This window comes from Mytilus edulis, unplaced genomic scaffold (assembly GCF_963676685.1).
Source record: "Mytilus edulis unplaced genomic scaffold, xbMytEdul2.2 SCAFFOLD_410, whole genome shotgun sequence".
Taxonomy (NCBI): domain Eukaryota; kingdom Metazoa; phylum Mollusca; class Bivalvia; order Mytilida; family Mytilidae; genus Mytilus; species Mytilus edulis.
The window spans coordinates 3,111-29,100 of NW_027268732.1; the positions used below are offsets into that span (position 1 = coordinate 3,111).

A 25,990-nucleotide genomic window follows, 5' to 3' on the forward strand; every position below is an offset into this window, starting at 1 on the left:
GAGCTCACTTGTCCCTTTTTTATTTAATTTTTCTATTAAATATATGATAAAGTTCATTTATAAAAAAAAATATAGCGAAATCCTAAATTGAAAAAAAATTATTTGTAATACACGTGAGCCCTCTAATACAGTTTTATGTTTTTTTTGTTTTTTTTTAGTTGACTTACCTTTTGCAATAATTTTATAATCAATGCAATTCATACAAAATTAAGCTTTCTCCTCATTTTTCTATAATATTTACAAAAATATTTATATTCAAAAGCTGACTGTTCTGTCAAAGGAAATTTTAAACATTGAAAAATAAAACTATTTTTAATTTGGTGTTCTTATTATACTAGAACTAAGTTTCAAGCAAAAATATTACAAACTTTGAGCTGTGTATTTAGAAGATCAATAGGATTTTGTTTTTACATATCCTTAGCAGTTTTCGAAAGGTTAATCAAGTCAGGCGTTCCTTTCAACCCTTGACCTTCCATAAAATCCTGTTGACAAGAAATGGGAACTGTTTGAAATAGTAATCTTTTCTTCATACATTCCTCAGCAAACGAGTGTCGTAAGTTTATATTAGTTGCGTCTTCTAGAAATCTTCTTAGCGGTAAAATATGACTGACAGGACCATCCCATTGTGTCAAAAAATCTTCAACAATATGATGTATCTTATTAGGTCTTGGCAAAGTTTCGGTTTTACGCTTCATTTCTTCTTCTGTAAAAAAAAATATTCTCTTTAAAAATATACTACAAATGGGGAAGTGCTTCAAGTAAATGAATAACAACAAGCAAAACTGATGAGAGTATTTTGGCATGTTTGGTTTTATTTAAAAGAATTTATGATGTGTATGGTTACACAATAGCTACTCCTCATACAGACCTAAGTTTTACTGAAAGTATAAAAATAAAAAAAATAAAATTTTTTGAATGGATTGGCTTTCTGTAAAATCTACAGATAAAAGTGCTACTTTTCAAGGTTTGCATTTGAATGATCAGTGAGGCTCAATGTCTACAAAATATATCTATCATCACCCCAGATTTCAAGGGATCAAGAAACAAAACCCCAATAATCAACATTGATGTTTTATTCATGGAATGATTACAATAGGGACATTGATCACATCAATCAATCTAAGTTAGTGAGGTTGGCTTAAGATTAATCTTAATTTATCTAGATCTCAAAGAAAACTTTATTCTCATTATAGTAAGACTTAAACTGATCCAAATCTCTAGAGTGTCTCTCATAATAATAAAATACCGAGTCACAAGTTAGATTTTTTAAGTTCACAAACTGAAACAAACCTGTAGGAAGTTTTTCATAATAATAAAATACTGGATGTAAGAAGTTAGAATTGTGAGCATCGGCAGGTTCTCCAGTGGCTCGGTTAATTCGGAAGACATCATTTCCTGGACCAGAGAAATCTCGGCCATATTGCATAATAAGGACTATCAATCTGTTTGCATTATGTCCTGTGTGTTGTTCTAATTTATCTATCAAGTTGACAGGAACTTCTTCTAGATAAGTAAAGGTGGTGTTATCACTATAAAAGAGAAAAAATATTAATGTAAGATATATCTTATTTTTATTTTAAAGGTAGAGAGTTCTGGCAATAAAAAAAAACTCAAATTAAACCACAAAAAAAAAAAGCTCTTTATTTTATTTAACCCCTTATTCTATATTTTTTATTTCTTAGATCCCCAGTCTAATTTTCTCTATTCTTAATTTTGTTTAAACATTTTTCTGTAGTCTTGGCTCAATGCTCCCTATCTGCTAAAAATGCTATGTAACCTTTTTTTTTTGTGAATTGTGTCATGCTGTTGTATATATACTGAGTGCCAATGAAAACGCAACACTTGGTTTTTCAAAAATAAAATTTATATAAGAAATGATAATCTCTCAAAATAAATTGTTCTTGAAAATTAACTATTTTAACAATAGATCGATATCAAACAAAAATGTTTAATTTATCATCTTTCGGGCGCAATAGGTAAACGAAACATCCAATGTCGAATCATCAACTAACAGTCCTAACAAAAAATGTTACAACCCCGTGGTGCAGCGCAATCTCGACAGCGCCGTGGAATTGATCATCCCGGACGTTTAATGTGATCCCGAGGAATGTTATTCCACTTGTCCCGCAAAGCAAACTCAAGCTGACTTTATGATATTGGAGGTGGTTTTCATTGTCTAAAACATGTCAGATCTGATGCAAAATTTGGTCGATCGGACCAAAATCCGGCGAAAAGCATGAATTTTAGCCAAGGCGGGTGCCAAATGTCTATGTAACCTCCATTGACGTTTTTTGTACATAATGAATGATTTTTGGTCTACAGAATTCGATACTTACACCAGACGGCCGTTTAAATGTCACTAAGGAAAGACTGCGGTGCTCTTAAACAATTTCTGCGCAAATGGTGCTTTCAACTGAATTGCTCCAAAGGTTCTACCGTGACCACCATTGAACTCTTTGACATTTGGACAGCCATCATAGTCGATATCGGATATGTGAAAGACCAAATGTATCGGTCTTGCTGAGGGTTTCTTGCTTTTTGTACCCCGGAATGTGGCTTATCATTAAATGATCCATTTTGGTTGAATTGGTGGATGATTTGGGTTATTGTAGAGGCAGTCTTCTCGTAATTGTATGCTGTGAAAGGCTTCATTGGATCAGGCCCAAAACTGCATGTCGCTGGTTGTCGGAAAGTCCTGGCATTTACTCAGATGTTTATTGCAGTTTCCTAACAATAAGGGCGGGAAAATTCATGACATTAGCCAAGCTTTAAATTACAAAATCGTGAAAATAGTGCGTATGTTGAAAAGTGGTGAACTCGGTTTTTGTTCGTTCAAAATAACCCTTACTTTGCATTTGTTCCAAAAATCACTCAACCGTAAAGTTGACGAAAATTGTCTTAAAAGTCATTTTCAACCAACTATACAAAGTTCTAATATAAATAAAATAAAAATTATAAGATTTTTTGGAAAAACCAAAAGTGTTGCGTTTTCATTGGCACTCAGTATATATGTAGAGAGAATGAAAAATGAAAAAATATTTTCAATTCACTCTGCTGTTCCTTAAATAAAATATTATCCATTTATGTTCACCAAAAAGTTCAACATGTAGAAATAAGTATTTATACTGCAACTAGTTGTGTTTATTTCCTAAATATAGTAACATAGCTATATTTTGTATAATGTCAATTTCATCATGGAACACTTTCTCAACAATCAGGGGTTCACGGGATGAAAACAAGTTTGACAATTGTGTTACTATTTAAAAAGCTATCAATGTATCTGTTTAAGTTGCAGTATAAAAAAAATATTAGGTCAATGTCATATTAAAATTATAAACTTGTTTGTACTCAGTGCAAAACTGGAAGGGCTCGGTAGAACCTTGCCCTTCCCCAGTTTCTCAGCCTCACAAAAAAGTTTATACTTTTCTTTCATTGACTTAATATTTTATATATATCTTACTCATTCAAAATGATCAAATCTGCTAAAACATCAAACATCTGGTAGGATCCTGAAGCTTCGTTAATACGCTTCAACATCATGTTCATCATCTGTGTAAGTGGAACAGTCGTTGATGGCCAAGGCACTTGATGATAGCGATTATCTAAAATTCTACTTAAAGATCGTGCTGAAACAAGAAAAACAAATTTAATTTAAACTTTAATAGTGTAAGGTTAATTCATTAGTGGTTGTTGGGGTTCATGTCTTTATTTATTTATTTATTTTTTATTTTCGTAAAATTGTTTTGTCATAATTAAATTAGGCGGTTAGTTTTCTCTTTTGAATTAATTCACATTTTTCATGTCTATGCCTTTTGTATTTACCTATAGGTACAGATTTTTCTCATTGTTTAAGGCTGTAAGGAGTATATAATTGCTTAATTGTTTATATCTACTACATTGTCAGATAGTTGTCTCATTGGCAATAATACTGCATCTCCTTATTTTTATATTAATCATATGTTCATCACTTCTAATGCGTTAATCTTATTGAGGTGTGTATGGACCATGCAAGAGTAAGCCCTATGTAATATAAAAGCTTTCTTGTAGATAAGGGCTATCTATTGACATTAATTTTCATTCTAATGATGGTGGGTTACTTTTTTATGGAAATATTTCTTTTAAGTTTATTCATATGGAAATTGTTTAAACTGTTATCTGCATTTTTCTTTTCACAAAATATTACCCACAAGATAAGTCAACTGCATAAAAAAGTATAATGAGAGGTAAAAACATTAGCAGGTAGCTCTAATGGTTTTTGTGATATTTTTTTTTGATTTGCAAACAATAGACATATCTATGGTCTGCAAATTAAAAAAATATATCTAAAAGACCATATGACTTGCAGTTTCATGCTTATAAGGAAACTGAAAAGACTTTTCTATCTTCTAATTAGAGAACTCTTCATCAATCATGATTAAACCTGACATTTTCCAATTAGAAATACATTTGGACAAAGCTAAGTATAATTGGTACAACAGTTCAGTTACAAAGTATCTATGTTTTAAGATATTCCTGATATCTCAATAGATTCTAATTAAGCCAATAAAGGCTTGTCAAATGTCAATCTTTTTAAAGCAATAATTGGTAAATTGAAACAATGTGAATGTTCAGTTCCCTAAACAAAACTCTGTTAAAAGATAGAATTGATTGATTCTGATATCTCAAATTGATTGCAATCTAGCCAATGAAGGAATGTCAAGTGCTATCCTTTTTAAAAGCAATTATTGTTAATTCTTTTTACCTTAATTCTTTGTCTCAAATATTCAGCACAAAGACAAAATTAGGCAAAAAATAAAACAATTGTTTAAAATGCCTACCTTCCTACATATCTATTTAAAAATACGCCTACCCACAAAAAAATTATGACACAAATCCTTTTTTTTTTTTATTAAGATTTTTTCCTGCTCTCACATTGTTTTCTTGTCTACATCATGTAAAAATTGAATCCCAACAAGGCATGTTTAGGGGCCAGCTGAAGGACGCCTCCGGGTGCGGGAATTTCTCGCTACATTGAAGACCTGTTGGTGACCTTCTGCTGTTGTTTTTTATTTGGTCGGGTTGTTGTCTCTTTGGGTGCAATCAACAGTTTTTTACGTGACGTCATTCTGTAACAGGGCATGTAATAGTGGACCCATCATGCAGATTTCATAGTTATATAGATATCTATACATCAATGGAAAGATAATTCTATGAACTTTCTGAATAAATAAAAAAAAATCCAACATCTCTTGTTTAAACATGCAAATTGGTACAAGTTATCAGCTGGAAATTAGGCATTTTCCCCCTAAAAAACCTTAAAAACAGACCACCTTTGGACACACGGATCAGTAACCTGTGCATATATTTGAGATTTCTTATAATATGCATTTCGAAGAGCTTATCCGGCTGATTTAAGAAAATGTAGTTTCAGCCTACGTTCGCCTGCTCCGAAAGGAGCTATCTTACCTGACAAATCAAAGTGCTTTTTGCAACAGGTGAAAATCAGCTGTTTATGGAGTTGCCTCCCATATAGTAGGAAGTCACAAAAACATTTTTTTTTTTTAAATCTTGACAAAAGTGGCATTTTAATTGAACTTCAATATATGTTTTTCACATTGAACATAAAAAACAATCAACTTTTTCATTTAGTGGTATATAAATAGTAGGGAATTCCATCAGTATGTAAATCTCACTGGGGAAATACCCCTAGTTTTTAGTACGAAACTGTTTATAGCACCCTTTGACACATTCCCCATTTCCATTCTCAATTTTATGAGTAGGCATCATCAGGCCAAGAAAATTTAATGGTAACCTATTTAATGATTTGTTTTGTACCTGTATATCTATACCCATGTATAAATCCTCCAGCAGACTTCCTGAAGTCTAATGAATGTGTAGCAGCACCAGCTAAATACATGCCAGGATTGTCAGGTGACTGGTAGTCATGGTTTATACGTGGGAACTTTTTGGATCTCCCATATCCCCTCGACATCTGTGTATCACTACAAGATTCAACACAACAATTAAGAATATTCACAGTCAAACAGATCAATGCCAAATAAAGTTAAATGTAGTATAACTACAAGATTAAACACATTAATCAAGAATATTCAAAATCTAATAGACATTATGCCCTGCTATAAAGCTTTGCAGTAGAATCAAAATGTTAACATTTTAATTGAATAATTGATGGATGCTTAATGTTCAGTGGTGTGGTCCCCCTATGTCCCCCATGGGACAAAGTGGACTAAGTAAGTAATGTTCAGTGGCAACTATTTCATGCATGTTCAAGATGAGAATATTTTATAAAGTGATAACTGAATTATGATAATGTTTAATATTATGGGGATCTATTATGCTAGCATATTGTTTGATAAATGTTTATCTTAAAATCACCCAATATCATAGCAATAAAACTTTAAAACAGCATCAGTGCAAGATAGTCATTTTTTTCCAGGTTCAAACTAACTAAAAATAAAGTTTAAACAAGAACGTGTCCATAGTACATGGATGCCCCATCCACACTGTCACTATTATTTTCTTTGTTCAGTGGACAATGAAAATGGGGGGGAATCTCTAATTTGGCATTAAAATTAGAAAGATCATATCATAGAGAACATGTGTAGTAAGTTTCAAGTTGATTTGACTTCAACTTCATCAAAAACTTCCTCGACCAAAAACTGAAGAGGAATAGACTGAGGGACGAAGGGTACAACAGAGGGACGGACGAACGAACGAACAAATGTATGGACAGACCAGAAAACATAATGCCCATAAATGGGGCATTAAAAAAAAATGAATTCCTCTCAAATTTATAGTTAAATAGCCCAAAAGGCATAATTAGGTCAAAAATAGGTCAACTGGGATGTTAATTATAAGAAATTTATTGCAAAAGCGATAAAATCATCAAAACTAACAATTAGTCAAATCTATCATTCTCAAAAGTCAATTTTCTACAATTCAATAAACTTACTTGTTAAACACTGAAAAGTCAAATTTAAATCCCAGACATCTGATAATCTTATCATAAGGCTCTCGTAGAGCAAAATTATCTATCATCAATCCAGGCCCGTCGTCCTCATCTTTGAACTGTAGGCCATATTTATCTCCCGTCTTTACAAACTTAACTTCATCGATACTGGCTTCTAGCAATCCATCCAGGGACTTCAGCTGGTACGTGTCCAACAAGGCATTATTGACAGCCCTGAAAAAATAATTGGCAAAAATTAGTCCCTGTAGATTTGTTTTCTTTTGTTTTACTCTAAAATAAACGTTTTATTTTTGAAACAATTAGATCATTTACAATCAAATGCAGATGTTCTTGCAATCTTTGTAGGTTACAAATATCATGAACTGAAAGTGACAGTAATTGACTCTATATGAGTTTGCAAAAGTGTCAAACAAGCCTTGTTGGTCCTAAGATTACTTTTTTCATTAAATTTTTTTTTTTAGAATTTTATTATTAGGATTACATTTGTTCACATATCAGCTTAAAGCAAACTGAATATAAAAGAAGTGCTATGAGATCGAAAACATAAAAAACAAACAGAACATCCTTGCATTGCAGGTAAATGCATTTAATTCAGAAATGACTTTTTTCACTTTTTTATAAATTTTCAGTTTTTATGTTCTCAAACTTCATATTTGATTTTCCTATCAACTGTTTAAATTTCAAACTTTATCGATGAGTCTAATGAAGATGGATCAAACTTCTGGTGTATGAATAAATATAAAACTAGTCTCTCGGTTTTTGATTTGTCAATGCCATCTTAAATGTCTGAACAAAACATTGTCAAGTCTTGTAAAGAGATTAAATCATTTTCAAATGTATTTTTAGGCTGTTAATCCAGTACTATTCAGACATTTTGCTGGCAGCCAAAGCTAGTACTGTACAGAGACTGTTTAGCATACATTGTTTTGTGCATGAAATTACAGCACAAACACATTCTAAAAATCGACTGAACAGATCTTCATTGACCTCAAGCATAGTTTTGGCTTTGACCCAAGGACTCAGAACAAAAGTGACTTATTCATTGTTCAGTCTTTTAAGATAGGTTCAAAATGGCTGTTCCAGTCCAAAACCTATTTAAAGTGTTTTTATAAAAGTGTGGTCAACTCTCTATTGTTCTAGTTTAAAAAATATTAATGTGAACTGAATATTTTTTCATTCAGTGAATTACTTACCTTAGATCTCCAACATAATGAGTTGACCATGATAGCCTCACTCTGGATCTACCAACCATATGAATCAAACCCGTAGCACCATATATTTGATCAGCAGTTTCAAAGGCAGAGTTTCCACGACCTAAAACAGATAATTTAATGAAATTTAACTTGAGAACTAATTTTGCAGACTACAATCATTCTATCACAATCCTGGACCACAGGTTCAGGAGCCTTCAGTGGTTGGCATTGGTTGCTGTCTGCCATATTTGCATTTTATCTATTGTATTGTAGATTAATCAAATTAATTCATTTGTTTACTTGTTAAAATTGTTTTACTTTTGGCATGTTTGGGCCTTTTATAACTTGCTAACATCTTCATTAATTAGCATCTGGCGGATAGTTGTCTCAAAGACAATCATACCATATTTTCTTATTACCATATTTACACAAGTCATTTGCAAAATTCAAAAATCTGCACTCATTCTGAAAATACTTGAAATTATATAGAAGAGATTGTCAGTTACTTATGTACTAAAGGTTTATAGCATTCAACAAATACTAGCTAATTCTGGAATAGATTATTAAGTAAAAATATTTTGTCCCTAGAATGATATATAGGTTGCTATTTATCAAAAAACCTAAGATACAATGCTTTTTTGTTATAAATGATAGATTTTCTCCTTTCCATGAAAAAACAAAACCTTGGAAGAAGATGAATATCCAGTAGATACAAAGAAACCCTCAAACACTAAGACATTTTACATGAAAATAAGTAAAGAAAAACTAACCCTATCCATCTTATAACTGCAATAAATAAACCACATCTTGTCAAAATTTTTAAGACAAACATACAAATGTCTAGTCCAAATAATTATGTCGTTTTACATGGCTATTTTATTTTTTTTCTGGGGTCGCCTTCCTTTGATGTTGTAGGAAGGCTTCCCAGAAAAAAATTATAATACCCTTGCAAGACTTCATAATTATTTGGACTAACAATTAATGTCTAGACTTTACAAATATTCTTTTTCTGTTTGATACATAATTAAATGGAGAATATATCAATGGAACACAGATGATGCCCCCTCTTGTATATTATGTTATAAAGGGACATAACTACAGAACTGTTAAAGTGAAGTCACCAAAATTCCAACTAGATCAGTGTTTTATGGTAATAAGCATTAATTGTGTGTATAAGTTTCATAACTTTTGGTTGAGGAAAACTAAAGTTATTCCTGATGTAAGTAATGGTGGGGTTATATGAATTTGCATCAATTTTAACTCACTAGATAAGAAAAACTAATTACGATCTTTACATGGGCTACACCGTGATAGAGCTTCTTTTATGAATAATTCTATTCTATATAACTCTTAAATTACTACTTTTTGTGATTATAGAAATTAACTTTTCGGTTTGGATGTTGGTAATATTCTCCTGGTCTTATCATTTACTCCCATCAGGAATAAATCATAAACTATTTAATTTCAATGTTTACACTTGAGTAATCTATGAATAATAATGCAGCAATCAGTAAAATCATTGTTTTAAATTAATGAAACAGCCAAGTTTATTATTTAGGAAATGTTTACATATGTTAAATATTTCAATATTGGTACCCGAGTGAAACAGGTACTTTTTGAATTTTTTCATTATTATTTCTCATGGAATATCAAATTCATTTTCGTTTATCAGCTTCCATCAACTTTTATGAGCTCTGCTCTTTTTCAAAATGTCAATTTGGTTTTTCCTATAATTTGATAAACATCAATATTTCTTCAGCATTTGAACACGCTTCAAATTATTCTTGTTTCCTACGGGAGTTACAACATTGGCATATACAGAGGAATCTTTATTAAATTTTGTATGCTTTGAAAATTGGCCTGCGCTGTTCTAATTAGAAAATGTAAACATGGGTGTGTTAAATTATTTGTTTTCTGTCTTAAGTCACCAGTATCACGTCACTTTCCCCGCAATGAAGTATCCGATAACCCTTTAACACGGTCATTATAATGAAATGGTCGTTACAATCTATTGACAAGAAGGAATCAGAATTTCCAATCTTCAATCATAACTTCCCAATCTGTTAATCTTTCAAAGATTATGACAGAATCAAATTTAATGGATGTTTATGTCAGACTGTAACTGATGATAACGGAAATGAGTGTTCAGAAATATTATTTTATGATTCAGATTTCATCAAATGAAGCCCTTTCTGTACACTAACTTTGTAATTCATCAAGATATAATGAGACAATTGTTGATAATATAGAAGACAATATACTTTTCCTTAAGAGTATACACAATCACATGACCATGTAATTATTATTGTAGAAATATCTATTTTGGATCGGGGAATTGGCATACTTAAAAATGGAAATTAGCCAAAAAGATGGGATGCTTTTAGAAAAGAACAAAAAGTGAAGATTCCGCATACTTAAAAATGGAAATTATCCTAAAATGGGATGCTTTTAGAAAAGAACAAAAAGTGAAGATCCCACTAAAAAATGGAAATTATCCTAAAATGGGATGCTTTTAGAAAAGAACAAAATGTGAAAAATGTTGCCATTTTAAACGAAAGTTGGATTGGCTTGGCTTTCTATATATTGATATTATATAACCATCTCTCCTTCCTCTTAGAAGAAAAAAAATGTGGTATTTAAAGACCCATTTGTTTCTAGTATAGCAATAACATAATCATCTTATTCTTAAGTATCTGACAATCAATAATTCTTGTAAAACCACTACTATACCAATTAACTAAATGTTAATGGGTCTTAGTCTTTAAATTTTAACCCATACTTAGTCTTTTTAATGTACAATAAGCATGGTCGAGTAATTGTGAAGTATCCTAATGTCTGGCGCTTAAACAAAAGATGAAAATTTCTCAATATTTTAGATAGAATCTGTATTCTCTGGAAGAAGGAACTAAAAAATTGTAATAATTATGTTCGGTCAAGCGTATATATTCATGCTAGTTTTTCCGCTGATTTATATCAGTAATAAATGTCAACTAAATTAAATGATTTGCCATAACTCTTCCTTTCCGTGTAATATTACATTAGCAAATTGAGGAGAACAACAAAATAAACATTATTTTTTTCCAATAATAGGTTAATGATCTTTTATTGAGTTTATGTAAAAATAATATGCCATGTGACCCAATGCCTCTTATTCGTGTAATTTACTTAAAACAAAAACTATAAGGACTGAGTAATGGACATTTCTATTATAAATCTGCACTTAAACAACAATTGTAATTAGTTCCCAAGGCAACATATTATGAAAAGCCTAGGTAAATAACTAACATATGGTAATAACGTTAATATAAAAGTTGCAATAACTGATAAAAATCTATGATATTAAACATAAATGAGAATTGACATAAAAAAAAATTGTTTGAAATGGTGTAGAAATACTGAAAATTTAACAATTATTTGAGCTACCCAAGGCTGTGATATCATCCCTGTCAATAGATAATGCTTTTTTATTTAGGAATTTTGAATTGATGTCAGAACTCTAGCCTCTATGCCATAAACAACGTCCTTCTTTGATTGACTGATTGATTGGTGTTTAACGTCACTTTTAGAAGTATTGCTTTATTACATGGGGGTCAGATTTTATTGGTCGAAGAAGCCAGATTGGCTGGAGAGAACCATGACCATCTGTAGGAAAACTGACAGTCCTAATCAATCAAGATTGGAGTATAGCCCACCTGTGAGGTAAGGTATTCAAACTCACAACCTCAGTGTTGACCAGCTAGTGATACAGTAGTTAGACTACTGAAACCGCTTGGTCACTATGACCCCTTTGAAATTTGATCATGGAATTTTTTTCTTGATTGGACAGTTGAGTTGTTGAAAACATATCTAAAAGATTTTGATTTCCTGGAGAAAAAAAGGAAGGTTAATAAGGAGAAGGCTTGGTTATATTGAGAGGTCAGATCGGGTAAAGACTTGGTAATAATAAGGTAATGTCTGAATCATATGACATTTATAATGTAATGGATATTTTGGTAATGCTTGGTAATAACTGAATCATTGGACATTGTTATGGTAATAGATATTTATAAATGAGGTAGAGGTCTGGTAATAGCTGACTCATTGGACATTGTTAAGGTAATGAATATTTATAAATGAGGTATAGGTCTGGTAATAACTGACTCATTGAACATTAAGGTAATGGATATTTATAAATGAGGTAAAGGTCTGGTAATAACTGACTCATTGGACATTGTTAAGGTAATGGATATTTATAAATGAGGTAAAAGTCTGGTAATAACTAACTCATTGGACATTGTTAAGGTAATGGATATTTATAAATGAGGTAAAAGTCTGGTAATAACTAACTCATTGGACATTGTTATGGTAATGGATATTTATAAATAAGGTAAAAGTCTGGTAATAACTAACTCATTGGACATTGTTAGGTAATAGATATTTATAAATGAGGTAAAGGTCTGGTAATAACTGACTCATTGGACATTGTTAAGGTAATGGATATTTATAAATGAGGTAAAAGTCTGGTAATAACTGACTCATTGGACATTGTTAAGGTAATGAATATTTATAAATAAGGTAAAAGTCTGGTAATAACTAACTCATTGGACATTGTTTAGGTAATTGATATTTATAAATGAGGTATAGGTCTTGTAATAACTGACTCATTGGACATTGTTAAGGTAATGGATATTTATAAATGAGGTAAAAGTCTGATAATAACTGACTCATTGGACATTGTTAAGGTAATGAATATTTATAAATGAGTAAAAGTCTGGTAATAACTGACTGAGATTGGACATTGTTAAGGTAATGGATATTTATAAATGAGTAAAAGTCTGGTAATAACTGACTCATTGGACATTGTTAGGTAATAGATATTTATAAATGAGTAAAAGTCTGGTAATAACTGACTCATTGGACATTGTTAAGGTAATGGATATTTATAAATGAGGTAAAGTCTGATAATAACTGAATCATTGGATATTGATAAGGTAATGGATATTTATAAATGAGGTAAAAGTCTGGTAATAACTGAATCATTGGACATTGTTAAGGTAATGGATATTTATAAATGAGGTAAAAGCCTGGTAATAACTAACTCATTGGACATTGTTTAGGTAATTGATATTTATAAATGAGGTAAAAGTCTGGTAATAACTAACTCATTGGACATTGATAAGGTAATGGATATTTATAAATGAGGTAAAGTTCTGGTAATTACTAACTCATTGGACGTTGTTAAGGTAATTGATATTTATAAATGAGGTAAAGGTCTGGTAATAACTGACTCATTGGACATTGTTAAGGTAATGAATATTTATAAATTAGGTAAAAGTCTGGTAATAACTAACTCATTGGACATTGTTAGGTAATAGATATTTATAAATGAGGTAAAAGTCTGGTAATAACTAACTCATTGGACATTGTTAAGGTAATGAATATTTTCAATGAATCCAACTAATTTCACACTTTTTACTTTTACTAATAAAAGACATTAATAAGAATTGTAATTTCCTCTGTAAGTTTGTTACACAGACTTGATCTTCGTATAATGAGACAGAGAAATGACATTAGAATATATAAATGAAAAAAAGTGAATTATACTATTAAAGCATATAACACTAAACATATCAGGAATAGGAATTCCACAGCATTTTCTTTCTAGAATTGATTTTGCAAATCCTATCTCATACGAATTAAAATCGTTCAGTGTATAGGAAGTCTTCTGTTAAATTTTGAATTATGTATCTTTATTATTGCAAAAAAAAAGTATAAAACTATATATTACTATTTTGTCGATATGTGACAACATTCATCAAAATAAAAGCAAAAAAATAAAGGAAAAATGTTGAGTAAATTAATAAACAGAACCTAGAGCTGAGATTACATCACAATCATAAGAATTCATATTTAATGAACGTTCCAGTATTTCACATCATAAAACCTTCAGGGACAACTATTTCAAGGGTGGTTACCATTTTGTAATGAATCAGACGTTCTTAATATTTATGATTCACTGGCTTACAACTAATAACAAGTTATAAAAGGAGCTGTTTACACCTTCTTAATTGTGACAAAAACTATCACCCAGTAAAAAAAGCCGTTCAAATTCTCTGTTGACTAAATCAGCATTTATTTACTTATTTCTGTGAGTTCCCTACTCAAGACTAACCAATTCAAAATTTAATGTCTCTGGGTAAGAATTTAAAAAGCAAAGATGAAACCATTGTGATTGGTTGACAACAACCAGAACAATGGATATTTATCCAATGGTATACTCTTATTTCTATTTTGTTGTATGACAATGACTTACCCATGATTCATTTTTGAAACACTTAAATGTCAACATGTTATAAGATGTAATTCTGACAAATGTTTATAAGGTTTGACAAAGAAAAGAGTCCAAGATTATCCAAATATTTATGGTGTTAGTAAAGTACTACATGTATCTTATGATAATTATCTTACCAAGAATAAGGACATTTTTCCCCTCATAGTCATCAGGGTTTATGGACATTGTCTCGTATCCTTCTGCATAGTCAATACCTGTTAAATCTGGAATGTTAGGAACCCATAATCCAGTAGCTATTATAAGCACTCTGTAATACAAATAAGGAAGAATCACAATTTGCAGCTACAGTAACTGTTAAGCTATGATTTAAATTTTACAATAAACCATATGCAACTGACATACAATAGTGATGCAACTTTCTAAAACCCATAAATAAAACTATATTATTAATCGCTGTTGAAGCATAACAATACTATAAACTGTACCCCTTAAAAAATGTCTTGTTTCAGGTCTGATAGTGAGTTCATATTGCTACAAATGTTCCTTTGACAGAAACTTGGTCTTGTGACAATGACTTTTTACTTACTGACCAAAATTCTACAGGTGGCTTGTTCTTTCCAAGGGGCCTTTTAAAATTTGCTGAATGTTATATATCTAATTCAAAAGATATAAGCCTCAAACCAAAATTTTGCCAAAATATAAGATTACCAATTGCTGCTGTGACCTTGACCTTTGACCTACAGGCCTCAAAATTCATAGAGGTCGTTGTGTTCATCCAATGGGGCATTATCACACGAAATTTATTAGAAGTTGGACAAATTATTAGAAGAATAACATATATAAAGTAAATTTCAGTGTATCAGTAGCAGTTGTTTCCTTGACATTTAGTTTGTTGACCCCTAAATCAAAATGGGTGTTCCTTATCAAAGTTTGGTAAAAGTTCAACAGATATTGTTCAAAAGATAAGGTCTTGAAAAAAAAGTTTACTGAAACTTCAGACTATCTTAAGCTGCTGGCACACAGTGCTGTGTCCTTGACCTGTGACCCAAAAAGGCTAAAACATAGTTTGTTATTGAAAATAATGCACAGATATCCAGATGACCAAAGACCACACTAATGACCCCATTGTCTACAAATATAGTTCCTTTTAATTAAAGTGCATTTTTTCTTTATTTTTTTTATTTCCCTTCCTCAGTCATTTCTTTGGGGTTTTTTTTCTTTAGGGGGGGGGGGGGGGGGGATATGAAAGAAGAGAGGTGAAATAAATTTTTAGATGTTGTATTTTAACTGATTTTGATAAGGAAAGAGTGATCAGGCCAGGTGCAAAAAGGTCATATTTGAAGTTTCAGAACATCTCTTGACTTGTCCATAGGGGTATGGTTGTGTATTGGCTAAAATTGTAAGAGGGATGAATTCAATCTTCCGGAATGCTTGATATATATTTTTTAGACTAGTACTGTACTTTGCACACACAAAATATTTAACAAAATGATTTGGTCCCTTTTTTTAATGAGACAATACGTTTAAAAGAACTAACAGAGGAATTTAATTGTGGTATGATAGCATTCATAAATTTCAAAACTTAGTCAGGCTTTGTTTATACAACTTGACCAAAAAGCATGGCTAATACATAGATGTAATATATACTTACGAACATTTATATCTGTTGTTATTCTGGTCGTCAAATTCATACATATATTCATGTTTTGCAAATGTTCTATCACTTTTATATTTTACAATATTTCGGACATTTGTATTATACTGTACATTGATATTTAGTTTTTTCGTGTAATCCTCTAAATATTTCACAAGGACATCAGCATGTGGGAACATGTCTTTTGAGTAATGTCGGAAGAGCAAAGATTCATCATCACTCAAAAGAGAGTTCCAGTCGTGGCGGAGATTGAACTCTTTATTAGTTTTTCCTGTGTGTCTTTTGTTAATACTGATGAGTGTTCGATGGCGAGGATACGTTGAATAAAAACTACCTGAAAGTAGAAAGACAAAAATCATGATTTTAACAAGCAAATAAGATTCAAGATTCACTCTAAACTTCCCATAACATTATTTTGCGTCTTTTAAAAAAGACTCCTACCAAAAAATCACTATTGCTTATTCAAATGAGATGTCTTTTATTATTTCAAGATGAAAGTAAAGGTGTTTTTTTATTGTTGTTTCTGAAGAAAATTCAATGAGTTAATCAATCAGTGGAAGGAGTAAGATGGCCATCTAATAACTGTCCCAGAATGAATACTTCTGATATTGTAAGACAGTCAAGGACAGACAGAGGTCATCATTTGATTTGAGTATTACAATATCTTAGTTCCGAACTCCATGATCATGCATAAAAAAAAATGATTCTGACCAGACAGAAATGGCAGCCATGATAAATACCAGTCACTATTATTATAGAAATAACTAACAAATATCAATGGTTATCAATCAGCTTGCAGATAAGTCTAGAAAATATACTGGTAGTCTTATTACTGTAACTTATAGAAATAGCAATCTCTTTCTAAATAGCAATGTAATCTACTTTAATAGTATTCTTGTACTTTCTATCATCATAGACAAAAATCCATCAATTAAGCATTGAGATTTATTCTGCATTCTGTACTTTAACCACGGTAATATACACAATTTACAAATAAAAGGTATAAAAGTGTATTAAAAGTGAATATTGTCTCTCTAAATTAACATTCCAGTTTCCTACCGTATAAACTCTTGTCTAAGCAACCAATCACAGAGTCTAGCTTTCCTACCAATCAAACTCATGTTTTATCACCAAATCATATAGAGTCAAGTATTCCTACCATATAAACTCATGTCTTATCAACAAATCGTAATTGAGTATTCCTACCATATAAACTCATGTCATATCAACCAAGCCTAGAGTCTAGCATTCCTACCATATAAACTCATGTCTTATTAACCAATCACAGAGTCTAATATTCCTACCATATAAACTCATGTCTTATTGACCAATCACAAGGTCTAGTATTACTACCATATAAACTCATGTATTATTGACCAATCACAAAGTCTAGTATTCCTACCATATAAACTCATGTCATATCAACCAAGCCTAGAGTCTAGCATTCCTACCATAAAAACTCATGTCTTATTAACCAATCACAGAGTCTAGTATTCCTACCATATAAACTCATGTCTTATTAACCAATCACAGAGTCTAGTATTCCTACCATAAAAACTCATGTCTTATTAACCAATCACAGGGTCTAGTATTCCTACCATATAAACTCATGTCTTATTAACCAATCACAAAGTCTAGTATTCCTACCATATAAACACATGTCTTATTAACCAATCACAGAGTCTAGTATTCCTACCATATAAACTCATGCCTTATTAACCAATCACAGAGTCTAGTATTCCTACCATATAAACTCATGTCTTATTAACCAATCACAGAGTCTAGTATTCCTACCATATAAACTCATGTCTTATTAACCAATCACAGAGTCTAGTATTCCTACCATATGAACTCATGTCTTATTAACCAATCACAGAGTCTAGTATTCCTACCATATAAACTCATGTCTTATTAACCAATCACAAAGTCTAGTATTCCTAACATATAAACTCATGTCTTATTAACCAATCAGTCTATTATTCCTACCATATAAACTCATGAATTATCAACCAATCACAGAGTTTATTATTCCACCAATATGAACTCATGTCTTATTAACCAATCACAGAGTCTAGTATTCCTACCATATGAACTCTTGTCTTATTAACCAATCACAGAGTCTAGTATTCCTACCATATAAACTCATGTCTTATTAACCAATCAGTCTTTTGTTCCTACCATATAAACTCATGTGTTATCAACCAGTATTCCTATCATATACTAAACTCATGACTTATCACTCAATTGAACAGTCTAGTATCCCTACCATATAAACTCATGACTTATCAACCAATCAGAGTCTATTATTCCCATCATGTAAAATCATGTCTTATCAACAAATCACAAAGTCTAGTATTATTCCTAAAATATTATAAACTCATGTCTTATCAACCAGTATTCCTATCATATATCAAACTCATGACTTATCACTCAATCGAACAGTCTAGTATTCCTACCATATAAACTCATGTGTTATCAACCAATCAAAGCTCATTATTATTATAAACTCATGTCTTATCAACCAATCAGTCTATTATTCCTACCATATAAACTCATGAATTATCAACCAATCACAGAGTTTATTATTCCACCAATATGAACTCATGTCTTATCAACCAATCACAGAGTCTATTATTCATACCATATATAAACATCATGTGTTATCAACCAATCAGAGTCTATTATTCCTAACATATTATAAACTCATGACTTATCAACAAATAACAGAGTCTTTTATTCCTAATATTTTATAAACTCAGGTGTTATCAACCAATCAGAGCCTTTTATTCCTACCATATTAAAAACTCATGTGTAATCAACCAATCACAGTCTTTTTTTCCTACCATATTATAAATTCATGTCTTATCAACCAGTCAGAGTCTAGTAGTCCTACCATATAAACTTATGCCCTATCAACCAATCACAGTCTTCTATACCTATATTATAAACTCATGACTTATCTACCAATCAGAGTCTTTTATTCCTACCATATTATAAACTTGTGACTTATCAACCAATCAGAGTCCATTATTCCTACCATATATTAAACTCATGTCTTATCAACCAATCAAAGTCTATTATTTTTACCATATAAACTCATGACTCATTAACCAATCAGAGTCCATTATTCCTACCATATATTAAACTCATGTCTTATCAACCAATCAAAGTCTATTATTTTTACCATATAAACTCATGACTTATTAACCAATCAGAGTCCATTATTCCTACCATATATTAAACTCATGACTTATCAACCAATCACAGTCTTGTATTCCTATCATGTAAATTCATGTCTTATCAACTAATCACACAGAGTCTATTATCATAACAAATAAACTCATATCATTCACCCATCATAGAGTCCAGTATATATACCTACCATATAATTCATAGGTTAGAAATATTCTTTATTGGCAAATATATATAATGTTTTAGTTACTTATATTAATATCTTTTAGGGTAACTTCCTCTTGAGAACAATCAAAACATTTATAGAAAATTTTTTTCATCAAAGACATCTCCCCAAAGGACAAATCTAACAAAGATTTAATTATTGTATGATTAACTGTTAAATAACAAAATCTGTACTCAAGTGAAATGCCAAATAAGGAAGATCATTGTTTAATATTAGTAACAAATTCCGAGGATCAAGGTACATTTATATCATCCTAATCTCTTGAGGGAATAAGCTTGATTAGTCTTATTTAATGTATATATCTTATTATTGCATTTTCTAATGCATAATACTTAATATAATTTTTTATATGTTACATATACATTAATTTTCCTATTATCTATAAAGAAAGACATTAATGAACACAAGAAAATGGCTAATATTACATGTAATCTTCCATGGTAGCCTTATCTTATTAAAAATCATGTACGTAGGATAATAATTATACATGTAAATCATCAGGAACAGATCATTGCCTGCTTCCCAATAATAAAATCAACCTTTATTACAATTAATTACATTTTTATTACATTTAATAAATTTGTGTCTGTATGACCACTTATGATCATGGCAATGAATATTAACTGAAAAATCATGAACGTGTTTTATAAGAAGGACAGTTAAATACCTCCCTGTCATGAACATTGATGAAGCTAATTGTTTAGGTTTAAAATGGAAGTCATGAATTGTATTAAAGCTGGATAAAGATGCTATTACAGACTCATCATATCTGATTATAAAATACGGAAATAATGATGGATTTATATTGTTATCTTACATTGATTTCCATTCTCTCTTTGTAATTAGTTTTAACCATCAATAAAATATTCTAATGCAACAACGTTTGTAACGTTCATTTTGATTGGATAACGTCACTTTCTTACATGGCATTAATTGACAATTGATGCTAAGGGACGTATGCGCAAGCGCAGACGGCATATGACAGATTTTAAATACATGTTTTAACGTTGTTTTCTGTCAGTTTCATTAGAATGGAGATAACAATATTGTATTTTAAGCTCCGACGGCATCAATTTGGGATTTGATGGTCGCAAAAACCCGTTATCTGTCTCCGCTAACGCGTCGCCAGTAAACTTAATTTGCGACCATCAAATCCCAAATTGATGCCGTCGGAGCTTAAAATACAATACAGTTAAAGTAGAATGTTGAAAGTCAGTTTTTTTCTAACCCACCCAAGTAACTTTCGTCTTCTTTTGATGTGTAAAAGATACAAGGAATAACAACAACAACAACAACAACAACAACAATACTTTATTTTAAGAGGGTTACACAGTTAGCTATATAACTAATCTTTCCTGAGGCCCTCATGAAAAATCAAACAAAATGCAAACATGTCAGCTGCCTTTAGGAAACCATAATGCTTTCCTATTTGCTGCTGACACAGGATGAGTCATGGACATGTTTAATTTCTACTTTCTTTTTGGCTAATTATTATATATTTAATTGATCCAACTTTTTGTGTACTATACATATGTGGATATCTATTTTTCTTTTTTTCTTTTTGGGCTGCTTGTTTGTTATCTATATCAACCACACTTGCAATAAAATGCATTAGTATTAAAAAAAAAAAAACATACTATAGATTCTTTATCTACGTATTCTTTAAGAACTTAAATAGTTCTCGTTTAACTTTTTTTTTTTTTTTTATCTCATTGTTTGTATTGTATTATGAAAAAAATTATTGATGTTGTAATGTTTATGCCCTTTGGGGCCCATAATTGGAAAATAAAATATCTTATCTTATCTTATACATTGCATACATTAGTATAAAAAGTCAAGTATGATAATAATGTTTGATAAAATGTGATGAAAAAATAAACATGATGACATAATCAGTTTTTAATATTATTTATACAGCTAGGTTGATTTCAATAAATGATCGGTTATTTTGTATTTAAAAGAATTAACATTTGTAATATTTTTAACGGTATCAGCAAATTATTCCACAAGAATGGTCCAGAATACATAAAAGATTTTTTGAACAATTCTGTTATTGGTTTGGGGAGTATGAGGTTTCCTTGAACAGCATTTCTCAAGGGGTATGGATTTCTGTCTGAAACATAATGAAACTTGTTAGCAAGATATGATGGGGCATCATTTTTAATGCACTTAAATGTCATCACAAACTTGTGATATTTTATTCTCTGTTCAACTGTCATCCAGTTTAAGTGCTTGAATAAGGGTGCAGAAGGAGCGAAAGGGTCTGTTTCTAGTAATAATCTAGCAGCTCTCTTTTGTAATTTTAATATCCTATTGAAACCCTCACTGCTACAACTACTCCACACTATACAACAATAATCAATTAGTGGCAAGATATAACCATTATAGAATAATTTTCTGCAGTCTAGATTTAGAAATTTTTTAATCTTTAATAGTAGATATAGTCTAGATGATATTTTTGAGCAGATCACGTCAATTTTATTTGTCCATGTGAGGGAAGGGTAAATTTTATCAAATTGTATTGAATACAATTCATGTTCTCAGACGTAGTTGCTCTAAAAGGAACATCCATTTCTGGACTAATGTAAAATTAATTAACAGAGATAAAACATAATGTGGGATCTATCAGAACTTCTTAATGTAATCATTTTCTTAGCATGATAACATTACAGGGCACTTAGATACAAAACTAAGTGAATTGCATTGTATGACATCATAATAGTATGATAGAATCCTTGCCATACAAGTTATTTCAGATAAAAGTTTTGAAAGACCATAGAGGGTGATAAAGGGTTATTTTCATGCAACATGTTTTGCCATTTTTATTTTACCTGCAGCAGTGAAAAAGGTTCGTTATTCACCGTGTTTCATGTAATTGGTAAAAAGATCAACGTGCAGGACATTTTTAACTATTCGTTCATCATGAAATGGCAATTTCATTTCGCATTCTTCTGTGCAGATCACACACACACACCCTTTATGCCCCTCACCATAGTTTTTTCTGGCACACAAAACAATTATGAGACATTTCTCCAAATGAGAGGTGAAATGTTTGCTTTGCTGATTACAACTTATTTGATGTTGAAAGTCTTTGAAATTCGAAGTTCCAGTGCCTATAGTATCATAAAATTAGCTTGAAGTTTTAAGAAATATTTGAAATGGATTATAACTATAAATGGAAAATCTTTGATAGACAGTTGGATGGAAATATAAGAAAATAATGCTAGTGATGCCTTAAGGAGGTAGACCTAGGTTAAGGGAAATAACTCTTAAAATCATCAGTACGTTTGTGTCAGCCATTTTCATAAATATGTTCTAAGCTTCTTGGATGCATAGATTATTTTCAATCTGTTTCAGGTAAATGCTTAAAATTCATTGAGGAAACTTGACTTTTACAAACACATAACTGATTTAAAGAGTTATCTCCCTGTACCAAGGTCTACCCCCTTAAACCTTATGCAGGTTTTTCCAGATTAGGTTTTAATTTTTTAATGGAAAATATCTGACATCAAATTTCAAAGTATTATATGATTGCATTTGTAATGTTAAGGGACCTACCCATAGCTTTCAGCTTGTGTTGTCAATGTCATTTCTTTATACAAATTATATTTTTAGTGACAATAAAAAATCAGAGAAAATCCGTACTCAATCCCTATATCTTTTTTCAGGAGAATGAGACTTTGAACCTGAATGTTACATAGTCTTATCTATATTTTTTTCAGTTCAATCTGCAGTATTAATTAAATTCAATGATTCAATAATATAAGACATCTATTTACATATAAATTACTGTTTAACACTATATCCATAATTGAACAAAAACTTGTTCATCAAACTATTCTTTCAGTGGTTTAAACTCATTTCATTTCTTTTAGCGTATTTACCCAAACATTATATTTGCTTTGTTTCATCCTATAGATTTTAATTTAAATGATAACTCTTTTGCCTGATCTGTTTCCGCCAACTCAAAATAAATTGCGACATTGATTGACATGACTGTTTCACAGAAGATGAGTTAAGAGATAGTTTGACAAATTTCCGTAAGATTTGATCTTGGAAATGATTAGTTTTTACAACTTCCACCACGTTTTCACCAAATAAAGATACACCACTATCATCATACAGTAATGACCTAAGTTAATTGAATTTAGATGTAATTTGTGGATTCTGACAATCTTTTAGCAGGACATTAGAGCTCGGCAGTTGTAAAGAATCACTGCTAAAAACAGGTTATATCAGACAAATAAAAAATAAACTAATTCCGCCTCAAACATCAACAATCCATGAATATATTTTCCTCTAAAAACCAGACATAAATGCATTACCTAATCAGACATATTTAAATAAAGTTTTTAAAGAAAGTCATTAGATCCACAAGCCCAATAAAAACCATATTCAATTCATGGATTATTCAAGAATTATATACACTTTTCTTGTATTTTCTATGTGGTATAAAAGGAGAGGGCCTGAATAGCTAGTTTCTCTCACCTATATATTTGCACTGCTATGTTCATTCTATAACTTTGATCTTTTTTGTTCATCTTGTATAGCTGATAATTTTTTTTCTGTTTTTCACTCTTTGAAAAAATCACAAAAGGGCAGTAAGTAGGTCTTGTCTTGCGGATCACTTCTGGTTTCTTAAGTTTCTATTTCTATTAAAAATTTCAAGGAGTATGGTCTTGATGAAACGATGATAGTCGTTCGGAAGGGCACCATAAATGGCTGACCCGTGTTAAGAGAGAGCCATATCTCTTGCACGTTAAAAACACCCTTGTAGATTTGGAAAAGAGCAGGCTAATGCTGCTACAAGGCAGCACTCGCACCCGTAAAGTGGAAAGGGATTAATATAAGTTGCAAAACTTGTTTCCCAATTCACTATAAAAAAATATGTTTAAACTAAGGAATAGGCAAGAATGCCCAAACAAAAATTTAAATGCTATTTTAGTGCCAAAACACCTATAAAGACTCTGATGACAATTTCAGTAATGTTGTTTTTTTGTAATTTTATTATAAATCATTTGATCCTATTTTCAGACATATATAAAATATAATATAAGAAATAACTCAGAATGACAGTCTGTTATGAATTCAATAAGGAAATATATAATTTGGCCAGGAGAGATAATTTTGCTTAAATGTGTTCAAAGCGATAATCATATTGAGCAACAAAGTCAATGTTTTCACAGGTTACCACTCTGTCTACAAGGCATCAATCATAAATTTATGATTGGGTATATAATATCTAATATGTCGAGTGAAATATTGACATAACAGAAAAAAATTGAAATAATAATGGACTGGATTGTATAGGATATAGTTAAAGAAAACACAATATTTTTGTAAAAATACTTTTGATGTCAACACTAATCAAATTCCTTTATGTTATGAATTCATTTTTTTAACCTGTATTGAATATAAAAATAAAATGTATCCTTTTATTTTTGGAATTTGTATAAAACTCAGTTAATGGAACAAAAATTTGTCAATAAATCAAACACTGATAGTGTAAAGATCTCATATCTAATTTTCGATAGGGACAGCAATCTAAATTAGCTTTTCACACTTTCCTTACAAAATTTCCATATTTTCACAGTTCAAAATAAATAGCAGCTTATTATTTGTCATCCAAAATTCATGTGGAAAATATAAAAGTATTTCTCTTTATTAACTTAATCAAGCTTAATGAAAACAAATGTTTTAACGAGAAACTATTCAGTGTTACAATGTAACAAAACAAAAACACTTCTAACTTTGACAGAATAAAAAATTTATGTTTAATTCAGAACAAATCAAACGATTCTGTCTTGATCAATTTGATTCAAACAAAGTTTATATAACGTAACGGAGAAATAATTTAGCTTACAGTGTGAATTCAACTGAAAGTGCAACTACCAATTTATCATCGAGTGAAGAATTCGTCACTATGAGCATCGTAAAAATCTGCAGTATTAGAGTATTCCATTAACAGCTGATGCTCACTAGAATTCATTCAAGATCCCTCGAGAATCTTTCAATGAAGAATATGTGGAATACCATAATTATAGAAGACATTAAAACTGTTTTGGCTTTAATATGATCAGAGCCATAAATAGGAGCAGCAGTTATCAAATGGCTCTGTAATACCATAGATATCCTGGAAATAAGATGTGATGATTGCATTTTAAGACAGGCATTGTAAAAAATGTGAATAAAACAAGATTTGCTAAGAACTTAGGTCATTTGTATGTGGGCTGGTAATTTCCTCCTATTAACTTTAAATAACAGTATGCTTAGCATAGGTTATCAAAGCTAAATGACATTTCTTTTGTCTAAGAGATATATTAAATATATAAGTTTGTATGTCACCAAAGGCATCTATACAATTCATTATGAATACATTCTATGATTATTAAAATGGTTTGATATGAGAGAGAAAAAACTACATCTAGTGAGATATCTGATTTCTCCACAACATATTGGTAAATCATAACTAAATGTTTGAAAT

At 30.8% G+C, this 25,990-nt stretch overlaps 1 protein-coding gene across 5 annotated transcripts in view; it reads right to left on the bottom strand.

Moving 5' to 3' along the window:
* Positions 1–309: 309 nt before the first annotated feature.
* The window catches only part of LOC139508387 (FAD-dependent oxidoreductase domain-containing protein 2-like), a 36,276-nt gene continuing 10,595 nt past the window's right edge, over positions 310–25,990 (bottom strand). For all 5 annotated transcript variants that reach the window (XM_071295952.1, XM_071295949.1, XM_071295953.1 and 2 more), the window contains exons 3-10: positions 16,086–16,422; positions 14,611–14,741; positions 8,164–8,284; positions 6,953–7,183; positions 5,815–5,981; positions 3,461–3,626; positions 1,291–1,529; positions 310–703 (exon numbers count right to left, since the gene is read on the bottom strand). In XM_071295952.1, coding sequence (XP_071152053.1) covers positions 408–703; positions 1,291–1,529; positions 3,461–3,626; positions 5,815–5,981; positions 6,953–7,183; positions 8,164–8,284; positions 14,611–14,741; positions 16,086–16,422 — 1,688 coding nt within the window. In that variant the 3' untranslated portion in view covers positions 310–407. The remainder of the gene's footprint in view (positions 704–1,290; positions 1,530–3,460; positions 3,627–5,814; positions 5,982–6,952; positions 7,184–8,163; positions 8,285–14,610; positions 14,742–16,085; positions 16,423–25,990) is intronic.